The sequence below is a fragment of the Salmo trutta genome, chromosome 30 (genome assembly GCF_901001165.1).
Source record: "Salmo trutta chromosome 30, fSalTru1.1, whole genome shotgun sequence".
Classification (NCBI taxonomy): Eukaryota; Metazoa; Chordata; class Actinopteri; order Salmoniformes; family Salmonidae; genus Salmo; species Salmo trutta.
In genome coordinates, this window is record NC_042986.1 from 7,479,534 (window position 1) to 7,498,358 (window position 18,825).

Sequence of the window (18,825 nt, forward strand, 5' to 3'; positions counted from 1 at the left end):
TTGGACAGTTTCAGATTTTTGCAACGTTACGAAGATGGAAAAAAGCTGTCCTTGAAATAGTCTTGATATGTTCATCAAAAGAGAGATCAGGGTCCAGAGTAACGCCGAGGTCCTTCACAGTTTTATTTGAGACGACTGTACAACCATCAAGATTAATTGTCAGATCCAACAGAAGATCTCTTTGTTTCTTGGGACCTAGAACTAGCAAAAGCCTGGAAGGGATGAGCCAAGCTTATGGGTTCATAGCTTCAACCCTGCAGCACACACAAACTTACACACACCAACTGATTAATGGACTGCTGAATGTATATATTTTTTTATCTTGCTTTGTTCGCTCTTTTCAATATTGTCTATATCTGAGAAGCTACCCAGGAAAGGACTGAAAAATAGGCCATATTAATATATGTAGCCTTAGAAAAAAGGTTCATGAAATCAATAACTTGCTAACATCAGATAACAGTAATATATTAGAATTTTCTGAGACTCACTGGATAATTCATTTGATGATACAACAGTAGCAATACAAGGATATAACATCTATAGAAGAAACAGACATGCTTATGGGGGAGGTGTTGTTGTGTATATTCAGAGTCATATCCCTGTAATGCTTAGAGAATATCTTATGTCAAGTGTTATTGAAGTGTCGTGGTTGCACGTTCACCTGGCACATCTAAAGCATTTTTCTTTGATGTGTTGCTATAGGCCACCGAGTGCTAACAGTCAGTATCTAAATAATGTGTGAAATGCTTGATAGTGTATGTGATGTAAACAGAGAGGTCTACTTTCTTGGGGACCTGAATATTGACTTGTTTTCACCAAACTGTCCACTCAAGAGGAAGCTTCTCATTGTAACCAGTGCCTGTAATCTGGTTCAGTTTATTAATCAACCTACCAAGGTGTTTACCAACACTAAGGGAACAAGATCATCCACATGTGTTGATCACATTTTTACTAATACTGTAGTACTTTGTTCTAAAGCTGTATCCGTACCCATTGGATGCAGTGATCACAAAATGGTGGCTATATCCAGGAAAGCCAAAGTTCCAAATGCTGGGCCAAAAATAATGTGTAAGAGATCATACAAAACATTTTGCTGTGAGTCTTATGTTGATGACGTTAAAAAATATTTGTTTGTCTGATGTGTTTATTAAGGAACACCCAGACGCTGCACTTGATACATTTATGAAATTGCTTCTTCCAGTTATTGATAAACATGTACCTGTTAAAAAACTGACTGTTAGATCTGTTAAGGCTCCATGGATTGATGAGGAAATGTATGGCTGAAGGAGATAGGGCAAAAGGAATGGCTAATATGTCTGGCTGCACATCTGACTGGCTGACTTACGGCAAATTGAGAAATGATGTGACTAAATGAACAGTATTCTAGAGAGCCATGAGTGCATGGAACTCCCTTACATCTCATATAGTGCAAGTGAACAGCAAACCTGGTTTCAAAAAACAAATAAAGCAACGCTTTGACCTACTTGTTGTGTGTATGTATTGACATGTATGTGTAATTGATCGATACACACACACACTACATGTTAACGTTTTTAAAAGTATGTAAACTGTAAAGTCTTTTTTTGTTTGTAATGTCTTTTTTGTTATGTGTCGGGGTCCAGTAAGACTAACTGTCGCTAAAGGGGTTCCTAATAAATAAAAAATCAGGAGGCTGAAGGAATTCTCCTGGGTCCCTAAGACCCTCACAAACTTCTAGAGATGCACCATTGAGAGCATCCTGTCGGGTTGTATTACCACCTGATACAGCAATTGCACCGTCCGCAACCGCAGGGCTCTCCAGAGGGTGTTGCGGTCATCCAAACGCATCACTGGGGGCACACTGCTAGCCATCCAGGACATCTAAAGCACCCGGTGTCACAGGAAGGCCAAGAAGATTATCAAGGACCTCAGCCACCCGAGTCATGTCCTGTTCACCCCGCTTCCATCTAGAAGGCGGAGCAGTACAGGTGCATCAAAGCTGGGATCGGTAGACTGAAAAACAGCATCTATCTACAGAGCATCAGTCTGTTAAATTCTGTTAAATAGCCATCACTAGCAGAATGAGACCGATCATACTCATGAGTATTACATTTTTGCCTTTCTTTGGCACTTAGGACACTTGAGACGTGTCGGCAGTGAATACAAACTTAAAAGAATTGGTAGGCTTGTTCTGTGTAGTTTGGTCCATCTCCTTCCATCTCTCTCCAAAAACACACCTTCCCTCCAAATTAGTGCAGTCCAGAATGATTTTCTGGATGGTGTCTGCGATGAACAGTTCAAAAGAACTGAACCGCCATCCGCGTCGGCCCTGGTTGCATCCTTATCACATTGGCAGCCATGCGGGGTGGCTCATTCCTTGGGCAAGAAGACCATTCAAATTCACTTTTTTTTTTACATCAATATTTCTCCTCCTGCAGGCTGCTGATGAGCTGGCTGCTGACGGGCTGGTCCTGGGGCTGGCTGAGGGTCAATCTCATCCTCTTCTTCCAACTCACTGTAAGAGACATGATACTCATATTCTGAAAATTCTTAATCTTCCAAATTGCAAGACACTGACAAAATTATTTCTAAGGCCCTCTGAGCAGAGATTACTTTTGCCATACTTATTGATTGTGGTAAGGAGCCACACATGCAAAGCTATTTATTTGTTGTGTCCCTTGACCAATTTGCATCTGGCTGGTGTAGAGTGTGGGAAAATACAGAATTTTTGTACAACGTATCCAAAAAATGTATTGTAATAACATTGTGCAGGTTCCCGCAAGACATTTTGTAGTTTCACACACTACAAAGGGTAAAGAGTGGGAGAAAAGCAGGAGACAGGCAGACAGACAGGTTCTTGGTGCTATGTTGAAACAGCAGGCCCAGGGAGGAGGAAGACAAGAGTGAAGGCACACAGTAAACCTTTTTGTTAAATTGTTTTCTTGTTTTCCCCTACAGTGGACCCGGACACTACATATGTAATATAAATGTGTAGGGGGGTGCACAGTGTGCACTCAATGAAAATGTGTTATTTTACATGTTCTTCACAGAAAATGCGCCAATGCCAATGAGTCTCAGGTTGAAAAAGAATTCAATGTATCATTTTTCTTTTGGTAAACATCGAAAATGGGTCCCACAGACCCGAACCAGACAAGAGTTAATGCCTGTGAGGCTGTGTCCCAAAACACAGTGGAGAGCCTGAGCAGAGGAGATAACCCACTGGGGAACAACTGGTTGAATTAACATTGTTTCCATTTAATGTCAACAACAAAACATGTACGTGATGACGTTGAATCAATGTGGAAAACCAATTGGGTTTGCAAAAAGTCATCAAAGTAACGTTTTTTTAACCTAACTTTTTACCTAAATCCTATGGTATTGTGAAATGTTTCGTTGATTTCATGTTGAATCCACATTAGTTGACAACTCAACGAAATTTAAATCAAAACTAGACGTTGAACTGACGTCTGTGCCCAGTGGGAAGAGTACAAACCATGACCCAGCAAGGTCAAAAGTTCTCCACTGTCTACTCAAATCCCCCCGTTGAAAATCACTTAGTTGTCTTTTACCAAAATTAAATCTTATTGGGATATAATCAGATAACACCATCCAAATTTGCAAACTCTATTTTCTAAACTAGAAACCTGACTAATTATATTTCCATCTACTGTTCCTACATTCCTATCACTCAGTCCAGGCTTGGTCTAGGTGTTAGTTGCTCCGCTGTGATTGGCTGATGGCTGACACTATTTTCTGTTCCTCTCTCTACAGGTATATGGCCCAGCTCTGAGTATTCCTTACTCTACAGCCCACACACACACACACACACACACACACACACACACACACACACACACACACACACACACACAAATAATACTGCTCCAGTCATTTCACCGATAAACAGACACAGACAGACTGACTGACTGACTTCTGGGGCTGGAAGCGCCAGAGGAAGGAGAAGGACTGAAAGACCCCAAATGTATGTTACTGCCTTAACAATGACAATAGCTGATTCATCAAGCTGCATTGAATGGAATGTTTGTTTGCTGGTTCATCTGCCCTGCTTCTCTGCTACTTAGATCACCACTGTGCTTCAAGGAGATGATCTTAAGGTTCAAGAAAAACAGGTTTGTCCTATTGTATACATACAAAGCCACAAATGCCTCAGGTAAATGTCATTGTTAAGCCAGAGGGATGTCAGTTCTACCATAAACAATAAACAATAGTGGAAGCTCAACATTCTGCGTAGTAAAAAGGTGTGTACATTTATTAGGTTTTCAGTTGTTGTGTGTACAACATTTTCATAACTGCTCAAGTGAACATAACACATTTACAGAATGTCATAGAAGATGTCATAGGCTACTGGCATCAAGTCATTTTATGTAGAAAAATGTATTCCTTGAACTGCCTTCAAATTCAAACCTCCATCTTAAGACTTAGGTATTGAAATATTCACACTGGAAACAGAAAGGAAGCCATTTCATTGGTCGTACCCGGCAAAATCATTGATTCCAATCATTAATGTCGTCATCTCTGGCATAGTGTTTTTCTCTGCAAGTAGTGTGAACGGACCCTAACACAGCCTTCCTCAGTTGTTGAGGACACATCTCCCTTTGCAGTTCCTATGTCCGTCTTGGCACTTCCTGGTGGGCCTGGCTGATCCGTCCTCAATGCCCCGGGCATACAGACGCACCAGCTGACCATGAACCCTGAGAGGGAGGGAAGGAGGGCGAGAGGGAGGGAAGGAAGGAACGGGACAACAAGAAAAATGAGGACAGGGTCAGAGTTGGAAAACGTGGCATTGACACTTCAAACTATCGTGCTGATCCTAACAATACTGTGCTGGCTCAAAGTCTTTTTTTTCACAAAGTCCTTTCCAGCACGATTTCAGCTACTATGGTGTATGTATTACCAGGCCAGAGCAATACAACTCTGCTCAGCTCAGTAGTGCCCTCAATAGTGTCCTGACGTAATAATGTTTTATTACATAAAACTAGAAGGGGAGAGGCGATTCTGGAATATGTTCCTGGATTCATCCGATGGCATTAAGGAGTTTACCACATCAGTCACCGGAATTAATAAGTGCATCAACAACATAGTCCCCACAGTGACTATACATACATAGCCCAACCAGAAGTCATGGATTGGCAACATCCGCACTGAGCTAAAGGCTAGTGGGGTTGGGTTAAATATGGAAGACACATTTCGGTTTAATGCATTCAGTTGTGCAACTGACTAGGTATATCCCTTCCCTAGAGCTGCTGCTTTCAAGGAGCGAGACACTAATCTGGACGCTTATAAGAAATCCTGCTATGACCTCTGATGAGCCAATAAAACTGGCAAAGCATCAATACAGGACTAAAATTGAATCCTACAACGCCGTCTATCACGGATTACAAAGGGAACCCATCCGCGAGCTGCCCAGTGATGTGAACCTACCAGACAAGCTAAATGCCTTCTGTCGCTTCGAGGCAAGCAACACTGCATTGTAGGATTCGATTTTAGTCCTGTATTGATGCTTTGCCAGTTTTATTGGCTCATCAGAGGTCATAGCAGGATTTCTTAGAAGCGTCCAGATTAGTGTCTCGCTCCTTGAAAGCACCAGCTGTTCCGGAGGACTGTGTGATCACGCTCTCCGTAGCCGATGTGAGTAAGACCTTTAAACAGGTTAACATTCACAGGGCTGCAGGGCCAGATGGATTATCAGGATGCGTACTCAGAGCAAGAACTTACCAGCTGGCAAGTGTCTTCACTGACATTTTCAACCTCTCCCTGACCCAGTCTGTAATAACTACATGTTTGAAGCAGACCGCCATTGTCCCTGTGCCCAGGAACGCCAAGATAACCTGTCTAAATGACTTTTGCCCTGCAGCACTCACATCTGTAGCCATGAAATGCTTTGAAAGGCTGGTCATGGCTGACATCCACACCATCATCCCAGACACCCTCGACCCACTCCAATTCGCATACCGCCCCAACAGATCCACAGATGATGCAATCTCTATTGCATTCCACACTGCCCTCTCCCACTTAGACAAGAGGAACAGCTGTGTGAGAATGCTGTTCATTGACTACAACAGCGTTCAATACTATAGTGCCCTCTAAGCTCATCATATGCTAAGGATCCCGGGACTGAACACCTCCCTCTGCAACTGGATCCTGGACTTCCAGATGGGCCGCCCTCAGGTGGTGAGGGTAGGCAACAATACATCCGCCACCCTGACCATTAACATGGGGGCCCCTCAGAGGTGCGTGCTTAGTCCCCTCCTGTACACCCTGTTCAACCATGACTGGGTGGGTTAACAGGGAGTACCATCATTAAGTTTGCTGACAACACAATGGGGGTAGGCCTTATCACTGACGACGATGAGACAGCCTATAGGGAGGAGGTCAGAGAACAACAACCTCTCCCTCAACGTCAGCAAGACAAAGGAGCTGATGGTGGAGTGAGTCGAGAGATTCACTATCACGGTCCACACACGCCAACACAGTCGTGAAGAGGGCACGACAACTCCTCTACAACCTCAGGAGGCTGACCAAATTCTGCATGGGCCCTCAGATCCTCAAAGTTCTACAGCTGCACCATTGAGAGCATCTTGACTGGCTGCATCACCGCTTGTTATGGCAACTGCTTGGAATCCGACTGCAAGGCACTACAGAGGGTAATGTGTATGGCCCATTACATTGCCTAGTCACTTTATTTCTAATTTTATGTACATATCTACCTCAAGTTACATCGTACCCTTGCACGTCAACTCGGTACTAGTACCCCGTGTATATAGCCAATTTATCGTTACTCGTGTATTTATTATTACGTGTTATTACTTTTCTATTATTTCTCTATTTTCTTTCTATGCATTGTTAGAAAGGGCCTGTAAATAAGCATTTCACTGTTTAGTCTACACCTGTTGTTTATGAAGCAAGAGCCAAATCAAATTTGATTTGATTTTAAGCAAGGGGTCAAGTCCGAGTTTTAGGCCAATGAGAGACTGTCGAATTTGGTCAAGATAAAAGTGAATTACTATTTTGATAGGTTAGGCTCATTTTATTGAATAGAAGTTTTATAATGCTTCGTTTGTTACAAGTGTACTGATATGACATTCTCGCAACTTTTAGAAAAACAATTTTATATTGGAGTTGTACCTGTTGTTCACACGTGTATCTGCCCTCTCATTGGCTAGAATGTTCCCACCTGATCTGGCCTCCTCCTGCCTGCCTTTTGCCTTTGTGGACATACATTTCCATTTTTAGAGCGGTCAGTCTACCATCTTGTTAATATAATAGATCACATTTTATAAAACCCTGTGTGTTTCCTCTAGAGACTTCACAGTCCACTGAAAACTCCTTTATCGGTCGTTCACATATGCGGTAGATAGGCTATTGTCAGCCCCAGTGTTTGTCAGACATGAGAGGATGCCAAAATAGTTACTTTTCACGTAATTGTCTGTCTAGTCTGAACAGTTTGAGCTAGACTTTGAGTCAAGAGGGTTAAAGGGGTAGCAGAGTCTCCAGATAATGCCTAAAGCAGACCTACTAAATGTACTCTGAATCTTTAATGTCAGGTAAGCCAATAAGTTGTGATTTACATGATCTGATGAGTCATCCCTTACCTGCAGGAGATCTCAGTGTGAGGCAGTATCTCTCCGTCGCAGTTCCACACGGACACTGTAGGAGCCTTACTGCAGCACAAACCACACAGGAAGTCTTTCTGCCCTCGCTCCTCTCCTCTTTCTATCAGGTGCTTGTGGGAACCGCTTCGGCTTGGTCTCTTTCCTTCCTCCATCATCCCTCCATCATTCACTCTCTCCCTCTCTTCATCCTTGTCCTCCTCTTCTCCGGTAGGGAGAGAAAAGCGTACTGCCTTCACTCGGTGGACGTCCACGAACGGCAAGTCAAACTAAAATACAGCAGATAGGAAAGATAATTTATGCATCTATTGAAATATTTCTGTCTCAGATAACTGATATTTCCATACTGCTGTGCAGTACTTGAAGCCTGGCAAGCCAGTCCACGTACGATAGAAATTTAGCTAGCAATCATGGCTGCAGGGTTTGGATTTTTAGTCTGGCTACATTTCTTGTGGCCTCGCTGAGGTGGTCTTCACCTGGTCCTGTGTGCTGGTGTGTCTGTGTAGGAAGGTGAGGAACCCTAAGGGGTGTGTGTCCCGTACGATGATCAGGTCACCTGTCCCATCGGCCAGGTGTGCGGAGGGGGACAGGCCCAGGGGACTGCGAGGACAGGAGCTGGACATACAGGTGAGGGACACAGCCCTGAACCGGCCCTCCACACTCACCCACTCACCTGCAGCACGGGGCAGAGAGAGCAGAGGAAGTTCTGTGACACACCAGGGTTTGAACCCTGCTCTCCTACATGCCACAAGACTGTTAGCCCACTAAGCTAAAGCCTAGGCATTAACTCTGAGAGCTAACATAAGACTTCCGGTCTCAGGCAAAGTTACTCACCACCACAGTGTGGTTCATTGAACCACCTCCATGCATTACATCGGATGTGTGTAGACTGGGTGTACACTGTGTGTAGACTTTTAGAGTCGTCTGTGTAGACTTTTTATAGATTGTTTGTAAGGGCCTTACCCTCAGTGTCGCTGCTGAATTGACTGAAGTGGGAGCTGTAGAGGGAACTAGCACCTGGAGAGTGGGGGAACAGTCTCTCTGTGCCTTTAGAACACACACTGCAACTGGAACACAGAGATGACCAACTATTACTTGTTTTACACGTGACATAGGTATCGTGTAATATACTCAGTGATGTAACAACAGCACATGTTCCTGACAGCCATACATTCCATTCATGTGTGTATCATCAACTCGCACTCCCTCGTAGACCCTTGGGGGTAGCTATCCATCACATACAAAAGATAGGTACAGTCTGTCAAAGACACCAGCGTCCTGTACTGTAGCATCTCACAGTCCCTTACACTCCCTCACCGACTGTGGTGCAGTTATTTCAGACAAAAGACATTGGGTATAGTCTTTCACAGAGGTAGGCTACACTCTTCTTTCACAGACACCAGCGTCTCTATCCTCTCCCAAGGAGGTGCTGTCTCTCCTTTCTTCCGGATCAGCTTGCTCTACGTTGGCATGGGAACTACCCTCCTTAAGGTACAGATGTACACCCAACACCTGGGTCTCTGTTGCAGGTGGAAGTGACTGTAACTGAGGGAATTGAGGCTGTGTCACTTTCGCCTTCTGATGATGTAATCTAGCTCCCAGAGCAGTTTCTCTCCACTGGACTGGGATGGTTGAGGTACCATGAAATCGAGGGCAATTATTTTCTTTCAGGACCGTATATTTGAGATGGGTAGCGATATCAGAACCCCCTCTGTTACCATCAGCGAGTCGTTAATGCTAAGCTTATCAATATGCGGTCAAGAACGCACTCTCTCAATCAGAGGAGCGTGTGCTACATCTTTAAACAGGTAAAGAGGACCATCCTTTCTTTCGTCCCTTGATCAGCCTCATCTGCTGTAACTACCAGTTTGTTGTTTTGGATCTTTGTACCAGGCAGTGAGTGTCTTTATTCTCTAAGAAATATAGATAGTTGTTACCCAGAGAGGCAGCGTGTATTGTCCCTGGGGCTGGAGAGCTGGGAGTCTGCTGGTAGGTACTGAATTACTCCTGCATAGCTCCTGTTACTTAGGTACACCATAGCACCTGGGGGAAGAGTGGGGTTAGCAGCCATCATATGTCTCGAACTCATACTGTAAACACATGGAGACCTAAACACACAGAGGGAGAGAGGATGGATTTTCTCTAATAATTATTATGTAATATATATATATATATATATATATATATATATATATATATATATATATATATATATATATATACAGTACCAGTCAAAGGTTTGGACACACCTACTCATTCCATGATTTTTCCTTATTCTTTTTACTATTTTTTACATTTTTGACTAATAGTGAAGTAAAACATATAGAATCATGTAGTAACCCAAAAAGTGTTAAACAAATCAAAATATACACTCTTGGCATTCTCTCAACCAGCTTCATGAGTTAGTCAAAAAGGTAATTTGTGGAATTTCTTTCCTTCTTAATGCGTTTGAGCCGATCAGTTGTGTTGTGACAAGGTAGGGGTGGTATACAGAAGATAGCCCTATTTGGTAAAAGTACATATTATGGCAAGAATAGCTCAAATAAGCAAAGAGAAATGACAGTCCATTGTTACTTTAAGACAAGAAGGTCAGTCAATGTGGAAAATTTGTGCTGTTGCAAAAACCATCAAGCGCTATGATGAAACTGGCTCTCATGAGGACCACCACAGGAAAGGAAGACCCAGAGTTACCTCTGCTGCAGAGGATACGTTCATTAGAGTTAACTGCACCTCAGATTGCAGCCCAAATAAATGCTTCACAGAGTTCAAGTAACAAACAAAACATCAAGTGTTCAGAGGAGACTGCGGGAATCAGGCCTTTATGGTCAAATTGCTGCACAGAAACCACTACTAAAGGACACCAATAATAAGAAGAGACTTGATTGGACCAAGAAACATGGGCAATGGATATTAGACCTGTGGAAATCTGTCCTTTGGTCTGATGAGTCCAAATTTGAGATTTTTTGTTGCCATGTCTTTGTGAGATGTAGAGTAGGTGAATGGATGATCTCCGCATGTGTGGTTCCTACGGTGAAGCATGGAGGAGGAGGTGTGATGGTTTATTTCGATTTCAAGGCACATTTAACCAGCATGGATACCACAGCATTTTGCAGCGATACGCCATCCCATCTGGTGTGCGCTTAGTGGGGCTATCATTTGTTTTTCAACATAACAATGACCCAACGCACCTCCAGGCTGTGTAAAGGTTATTTGATCAAGAAGGAGAGTGAGGGAGTGCTGCATCAGATGACCTGGCCTCCACAATCACCTGACCTCACCCAATTGAGATGGTTTGGGATGAGTTATACCGCAGAGTGAAGGAAAAGCAGCCAACAAGTGCTCAGCATATGTGGGAACTCCTTCAAGACTGTTGGAAAAGCATTCCTCATGAAGCTGGTTGAGAGAATGCCAAGAGGGTGCAAAGCTGTCATCAAGGCAAAGGGTGGCTACTTTGAAGAATCTAAAATCTAAAATACGTTTTGATTTGTTTAACACTTTTTGGTTATTTCATAGTTTTGATTTCTTCATTATTATTCTACAATGTAGAAAATAGTCAAAATAAAGAAAAACCCTGGAATGAGTAGGTGTGTTAACTTTTGACTGGTACTGTATATATTTGAATATTATGTCTTGATACAGCTTGACATAATAGACATGACTTACTTCTTAGCGCTTGATAGTAGTGATACATATAAAGACATTTCAGGTTTATGTGGGACACAGGTGATGTGAGATATTTCTTTCTGACTGAACATTGATTTAAGGTGTAATTAGTTTGTAGGTTGTGGTCAGGTAAGAGAGTTATTATCCTCTGACCTCCACCTTGGTCTAGCAGAGAGTGTTTAAAGGGATACTTAGGGATTTTGGCAATGGGTCCCTTTATCTACTTCCCCAGAGTCAGATGAACTCATGGATTCTATTAATGTCTCTGTGTCCAGTATGAAGGACGTTAGAAGCAGTTTCGTGAGCCAATTCAAAAAAATCCCGAATTACCAATCCCTTTAAGAAGTATTGCAGTAACAATTCAATATAATGACATGTCTCTGCTTTAGGTTCCATTCCATATACTTGAGTCACATTCCATATACAGTTTAACTTAGTAGTCCTGTCTGTGAGGCACCATCTATGATATGTCTGCAATATTAGACCACTCAGCTTCGCCTCATACATAGTGACCGCATCACATCGTGCCAATAATCACATGAATGCAAACCTTCTCGGGTATTATTGCTTTCATTTTCCATGACATATGTACCTGAGTAGTCATATCTGAGAGGCCCCATCCAGCGGTGTCTCTCGCTCTCAGCCAGCACGTCACCATAGAACCCGTACCCCACCAGAGACACGGAGTAACGCACCAGAGACGAGCGATGGTGGACAGAACACACATCCAGAGGCTGAGAGTCTCCTGCAATGGTTTGTGGGAAGGTGAAGGACAAGGAGGGTTCAGAGGGGCGTCAAACTCATTTTGCCCCGGGGGCCGCATTCGTTCTTCAACGAGGTCCAGAGGCCCGCACTGAAAATGCGCTATATTTCCTCAGAGTCAATCAAATAAAACTAGTCCTCTATCCATAATTGTGAGAGTTTTCTATATTCCCTGACTCTCTAGCTTTCCTTTCAGATATTATTAGAGAGCTGGACAGTCAAACTGTAAGGTCAATTAGAATTTCTGCACAGATTCGATTTGGTTTTAGTCATTTTAAGGATATTGAGTTTGTTTCCCCTCCCCTAAAAAACATTTCATTTAAAAAATATGTTTTACTCAAACGACCGCGGGCTAGTTTGGACCCCCTCGTGGCCGAATCCAGCCAGCGAGCCTTATGTTTGACACCCCTGGTTTAGATCATGATTTTGAATATTGGCATGAACATCACAACTCTGCCTTTGTAAAATGATGCTGCTGCTTATGACTGCCAAAGTGGTTGCATATGGCTCCAGTAAAGCAATTCTGTTAAGTTGGCTAAAATGAGTTTAAGCAACACCAGAGCTATAGATTATACTGTCATCTAAAATGTGTTATTATGTTTTAATAAATGTGTTCATTTATGATCATATCTCACCAATGATAATGTGCAGAGCAGAGGTCACTGGGTCGTTGACTCCCACAGTGGCGAAACACACACAGTCTGTAGAGCCTGAGGAGAGAATGCACAGACTCATGTTAGTCTCATATCGGACACAACTCTATAGTCAGGGTGAATCTTAAGTCTTTCACGATTCCTTGTGTCCTCCCTCCTCGCCGCCTCCTCAAAACTTCAGAAGAACACGAAGAGAACATACACTTCCTTCTGAAATTTTGAGAAGGAGGTGGGAGAAGATGTGAGGAAAGATGTAAGAAATTGAGTCAGAAATGTTTATATCAACCAAATGCCTTTAATATTTAACCAATAATGTCTATCTCACCTGCAGGAATGATGCCAATGTGAAGATCACATGACTGTAGCGTTAGGGAGGGGTCATGCTCCGATAACCCTGCCTCCTGCTGTGTTCGGCCAATCACACCGTGCAGCAGCTCACTGAAAATTCCGTCCCCGCCCACACACACCACACTGAGGTAGAGACAAACATAAACAGTCAGTGATGTGATTAAATCCAATCCCAGGTATGTGCGAAATGGCCTCCTATTGCTTACACAGTGCACTACTTTTGACCAGAGCCCACCAAATAGTAGACTTTTGGGACATACCCCTAGTTTGATATTATTAACAGATTGTTTTGTGTGGGTCTGACTGGTTGCCATAGTGTTACTGTTTACATGACAACATTGTAATGTCTGACATACCCATCGAAACCAGTCAGATCTTTCTTCAGTATGTGGTCTCTCGCCTGGTTGGCCCGTTCTGTCACTAAATGACAAAAACAAATTTAAAAAAATGTTACTACTAGAAATACAGCAATAGACCATGTTAGTATGAGCTTAATCATGCCAATATCACGCCAATATCAACACACAATGCACTTTCAATGCGCCTTCTGTAGACAAAACACAAAACACACTTAACTACCAGTTATATCAGTTTAAGTAAGTCCCAGGATTTTCGGCATTACTATTGTCTCACTTGGGTCTCACCTACAACATGAGAGCTGATACCTGCCAGCTCAAACAGTGGGGCCACTAGAGAGTGATAGATCTGCCTCCCTTGTTTCTTTCCTCCAAACGGGTTGATGAACACCAACAACCTGTGAGGACGAGAGGGGCCTGGGAGAGGAGATGAGAGGATGGACAGATCGGTAGAAAGAGAGCAAATGAAAGGAAAAGTAGAGGCAGAGAGGAGGAAACATGAGAAACGACAGAAGGCAGATATTCTCACTACATAAGCATGCGTAAATATAAGTATGCCTGTGTTTATGAGCCATAAAGTCAGGCTGTATAGTGTATTATATGTTGTGGATAAGTACGAATGCCCACAAGGGACATCCTACTACAATGTTAATACTGGAGGACATGATCTTGCATTGCCTTTGAACCTAAGGGAGTAAATACAGTTGAATTGTTACATTTAATTGAATTGGTGTCTTATCTCAGGACAAGTGAAGTTATCCTTACTGTGTGTTTTGAGGGCAATCCTCAGCTGGGTCATCCACTGGTCTCTGAGGTCCCTGCTGGGACAGCAGAACTGGGTCCTGCCCAGGCGCCATAACAACCCATAGGAACTACCGCTGCTGCTGCGTTTCACATAGAACACTGCAGAACAGGACACACAGTCAGGAGGGGAGAGAGGGGGAGAAAGAGAGAGAGATTTTCCTCAGATTACACAGACCCACAATGAATTTAAAAACAAATCCAATATTGATAAACTCCCATGTCTATTAGGTGAAATAACACAGTGTGACATCACAGCAGCAAGATTTGTGACCTGTTGCCACAAGAAAAGGGCAACCAGTGAAGAGCAAATAAAACCCATATTTATGTTTATTTTCCCTTCTTTACTTTAACAATTTGCACATTGTTACAACACTGTACATAGCCATAATATTTTGTGGGTTGTCATGTTTACTGTTAATTTCTGATTGTTTATTTAACTTTTGCTTATTATCTATTTCACTTGCTTTGGCAATGTAAACGTACAGTATGTGTCGCATGCCAATAAAGCCCTTTGAATTGAGAGAGTCAGCGAGAAGAGAGCGAGAGAGATCAATCAAAATAAACCAAATTACAACACAGTCAAAATAAAAGTACCTTACCGATTGGAAGACACAAGCACAAAGCAAAATGCTGTGCTATCTGGCCCTAAATCGACAGTACACCATGGCAAACCATTTGACCGTGGTTACTGATCAGAACCTTTAGAAAAACCTTGACAAAGTACAGGCTCAGTGAGCATAACCTTGCCATTGAGAAGGATAGACACAGGAAAACATGTCTCCCTGTAGAAGAAAGGCTGTGCAACCACTGCACCACAGTAGAACCTGAGACGGAGCTGCATTTCCTGACAAAACAATTAGTGTCATTTCCCCAAATGTGAAAGCTTTATTCAAGGTTTCAAAGACCTCTCTGATGAGAATAGGTTACCTGTCCTGTTGGGGGAAGACGCAGAGAGCTGTGCATTGGCAGCGCCCTACATTGCTGCCTGCCATAACATGAGGGACAGTGTCTGACAGACCAACCTGCACATGTCCTCTATGCCATTATTATTGTTATTGTCCATTGTCTGTTTATTTTTACCCTTGATTATTGTTGTTACTGATTATCCCGTTGACTCTTTATATGCACACTTCACTGACTTTTCCCCCCACAAAGAACTTGTTTTAGTTGGATTTTGTATTGTGTTTAATATTGGCCCCACTCATGTCTCTGACCTGGGGTAGTAACATAACTCACCTGTGAATTCTCTGTCTGTGTCTTCAGCTACTGACCTCTGGGGTAGAACCTGCACACGCCCCTCCTCCACACCAATAACCTCAGATACTGGTACTGAAACTGTGATCACAGACAGACAGACAGACAGACACCATTATGATATTTTGCCTTTAAAGGTGCAATATGCAGAAATCGCCTGGTTCGCCTCATTTTAATTTGTGACAAAACAAGCAGTAATTGTGTAGAGAATCATTGTACCATCTAACCCGCTGTGAAATGACTTTTCCATAACCAAAAATATTGTATTTCCGGCTGTTTGAAGCTGGTGTACAAAACCGAAAGTAAAAGAGCAAAAAACAAACCATACTGCACTAGGGAACTTTTTGAGCGACCCTACCAAATTCATGTGCTTATTAAAAATATATTTCACAACGGTTTAGATGGTACAATGAACTGAAATTAGGCAAACTATTAGTATATTAGCAACCAGGAAATGGCAGAGCAATTTCTGCATAATGCACCTTTAAGAATGGGAAGCACAGAAATATCGCACATAGAACATACTTCTTAGACTTGCTTTCAATAAAAATGCCAGATCTACAGCTCATATTTTTATGTGAATTTGGTCAGGTCGCCCAAAAAGCTTTAACCTAATAAGGCTCATGTGACTTGATTTGTGTGTGTGTACTGTGCCTGTGCGTGCACTGTGCGTGCATGTGCATGTGTTTTCTTTGTTTTGACTGTAAGTTGTGTTTCGTGTTGGTGCTGTATAACTTGTTATTCACCTTTACTGGAAAAGGAACATTCTTCATGAGTGAAGTACAGTGACTAATAATGTCTGTTTATACAATTTTTGTATGCAAAAATGTGGGTATAAACACGCACTACTTACTAACCTACTAACTATAACTTGTTATTCACCTTTACTGGAAAAGGAACATTCTTCATGAGTGAAGTACAGTGACTAATAATGTCTGTTTATACAATTTTTGTATGCAAAAATGTGGGTATAAACACGCACTACTTACTAACCTACTAACTTACATACAAAATGGATTTAATTACATTTTTTTGTTTAAATAAGTATTTACATTTTACCACTAACATGTAGCCTGTCTACATCAGTCATTGCCTGTTGTCTCCAAGACAGGTTTGGTGACTTTCTGTTAGTAGCGCATAGAACACATTCGCTCTACTTATAAGCACTGGTAACGCTGGTGTGATGGAATCATACCATATGAGGCTACTCAAGTGTTCCTTTTATTTCCTTTCATCTCAGAGTGATAGAGATTGTTATGCAGTTATTACCAGGCAATTTAAGATGAAATCCTATATAAATCTTATATAAGCCTAGCCTATATACAATTGTATTTTAAATAAATGTATATAATGAAATGTGCGCATTTAAAAAAGTGGGCGAGTCACATAGATGCCGCGCATGATGAAAGTGATTGATAAAAGGATAAAAGGCACTCACCGGTCTTCTTATCGCGGTTCTTCTTATCAAGCTCAGTCCAGTTGAGGTGCCAGCCAGTAAGTGCTGCCCGGTAACGTTTCTTACCGACCCATAGACTGGACTCCAACCGTACTGGATCTACGTCCATACTACATGTATCTCTATAAACATATAGAGAGAACTACAATCCTGTCTATCTCACTATCGCAGAAGAATGTCGGCAAGGGTAAAACAACGTATTCTACACATTACTCCAATAATCCCATGCAAATGATGAACTCCCAAGATAACAGCTCCATTCTGAGAACAATGTCTCGTTATCTTTTTTATTTAAATGTAACCTCTACTGAACTAGGCAAGTCAGTTAAGAACAAATTCTTATTTACAATGACGGCCTACATGTTAAGTGTTGTTCAGATACCATAACGCTCTGATAAGACCAATAAGATAGGGAACTAGACCCGCCAGCAAAACTGTTCAGTATCTGTAAAGTCCCTCCGTTTACAGTAACATGATTGTCAGTGACAGGTAGGCTGCTGTTCTAAAAAATATGTTGTTTTCCTTCTATCCCTCCCTCCATCTCTCACCTGTCTGCAACATTTGCATGCTGCTCTCTGATTGGATGTTGAAACCTGCGCTGCAGGTTAATGAATTGTCATGTCAAAATATTGGATTCCTTTGACTCTTTAGCCACTTTTAAATGCTCTGTATGAATTAATACATTTCATAAGCCTATTTTCTTTCTAAAGCCAGGTCTAGTCTTTATTGCCTCAACTGTCTGAACTTGAATGCACATTGAATTGAGAAGTTGCCTATGATGTTGATTTAATAAGGCTATTTACATGTTTTAATCAACATAATACTTTGGTATTGCACTGATTATTGCCAATGCTAGCAACATTTTTGAATGAGCATTGTGCATAGATTGCGGAGAGTTTTGATTTTGATTTGCACTTGATTTATGGTAGCTCATCCTGCTTGCGCCAGGTAACACAGTTTTCCCTGTTACATTCAATAGCTATATTTCCATTACATTAACCACTGTACATGAAAACTTAAGCTAAAAATTACATTTTGTGTGTATTACTTCATCACACATGGATTTTTTGTTGTTGGTGGAAACATCACTGGCAGGAACATGCATATTTTCTTTATCCCTCCCAAAAAAGTATAATTCATTTGTTTGTACTTTCTCTTGTTTACTGTGTCATTTTTCTCACCTGTGGAATGTTGTAGGTGCCTACAGGGTAAAAAGAGCAATTCAATCAGTTTTGATATGAGAAAACAGAACATTTGGCTCCATTGCACTCCATTAGAAAAGGGCCACGGTACCAATCACGGCCTGCTCTAGCCTTCAGTGCACCCCCTCTTGACAACGGAGAGAAAAATGTTCCTTTTAAAGTACATTTTCTGCAATTCTACACATTTTGCTATTGGGCGGAGAGAACATTTAGCAATTTTATAACAAATTTCATGCAATTTTACTCATTTTGCAATGGGACAGAGAGACATTTGCGCAGGCTTAGAGCAAATGTCCTGCAATTCTACCCATTTTGCCATGACTTATGCCATGCTACCTGAGCGAGAGTGACTAACAAAATCAATGGGGGGCCCCTGGAGGGTCAGTATTTGGCCATGATTACTACAAGTTTAGATAACAGGCTAGACTAATTTACCAATCTAAATATTGTTAACTTCTTAGCTGATCGAGTGACTATCAGTGACTGACGAAACAAGATTAAAACTGCTGATGCACAACCAAATTTCCAACTTGCACCTGGTGTATTCTACTATTCAAACTCTCAATGGTAAATTGAGACCCTGACGGAGTTCATCCCAAAATGATAATAATAATAACAAAACAAAAAATTGGGGGTTGGGGCCGGTTATGTTTCTTATGCCTGGAGTCGGCCCTGATGCCATTATATTTGACCGTCTGTACTCCCACAGACTACCAT

General features: G+C 42.0%; 1 protein-coding gene across 1 annotated transcript; it reads right to left on the reverse strand.

Moving 5' to 3' along the window:
* Positions 1–4,221: 4,221 nt before the first annotated feature.
* Positions 4,222–17,414, reverse strand: zgc:158263 (ceramide kinase family protein). The gene is made up of 13 exons (XM_029722444.1): positions 16,889–17,414; positions 15,433–15,531; positions 14,158–14,295; positions 13,681–13,809; positions 13,393–13,456; positions 13,014–13,159; positions 12,671–12,745; positions 11,866–12,018; positions 9,548–9,653; positions 8,574–8,677; positions 8,087–8,283; positions 7,593–7,879; positions 4,222–4,691 (listed from the first exon to the last, which is right to left on the reverse strand). Exons 1-13 carry the CDS (start codon positions 17,013–17,015, stop codon positions 4,571–4,573), a joined length of 1,746 nt encoding a protein of 581 aa, XP_029578304.1. The 5' UTR covers positions 17,016–17,414; the 3' UTR covers positions 4,222–4,570.
* Between the last annotated feature and the right edge of the window lie 1,411 nt (positions 17,415–18,825).

What these genes read in the sequence shown, in the direction of transcription:
- zgc:158263 (XM_029722444.1), bottom strand. Translation starts at nt 17,015, where the DNA reads ATGGACGTAGATCCAGTACGGTTGGAGTCCAGTCTATGGGTCGGTAAG. An exon ending in AATACACGCTGCCTCTCTGG is followed by an intron (nt 8,678 to 9,547) that starts GTAACAACTATC and finishes TCTGTGTTCCAG; the next exon opens with TTGCAGTGTGTGTTCTAAAG. An exon ending in CACACTGAGATCTCCTGCAG is followed by an intron (nt 4,692 to 7,592) that starts GTAAGGGATGAC and finishes CCTCCCTCTCAG; the next exon opens with GGTTCATGGTCAGCTGGTGC.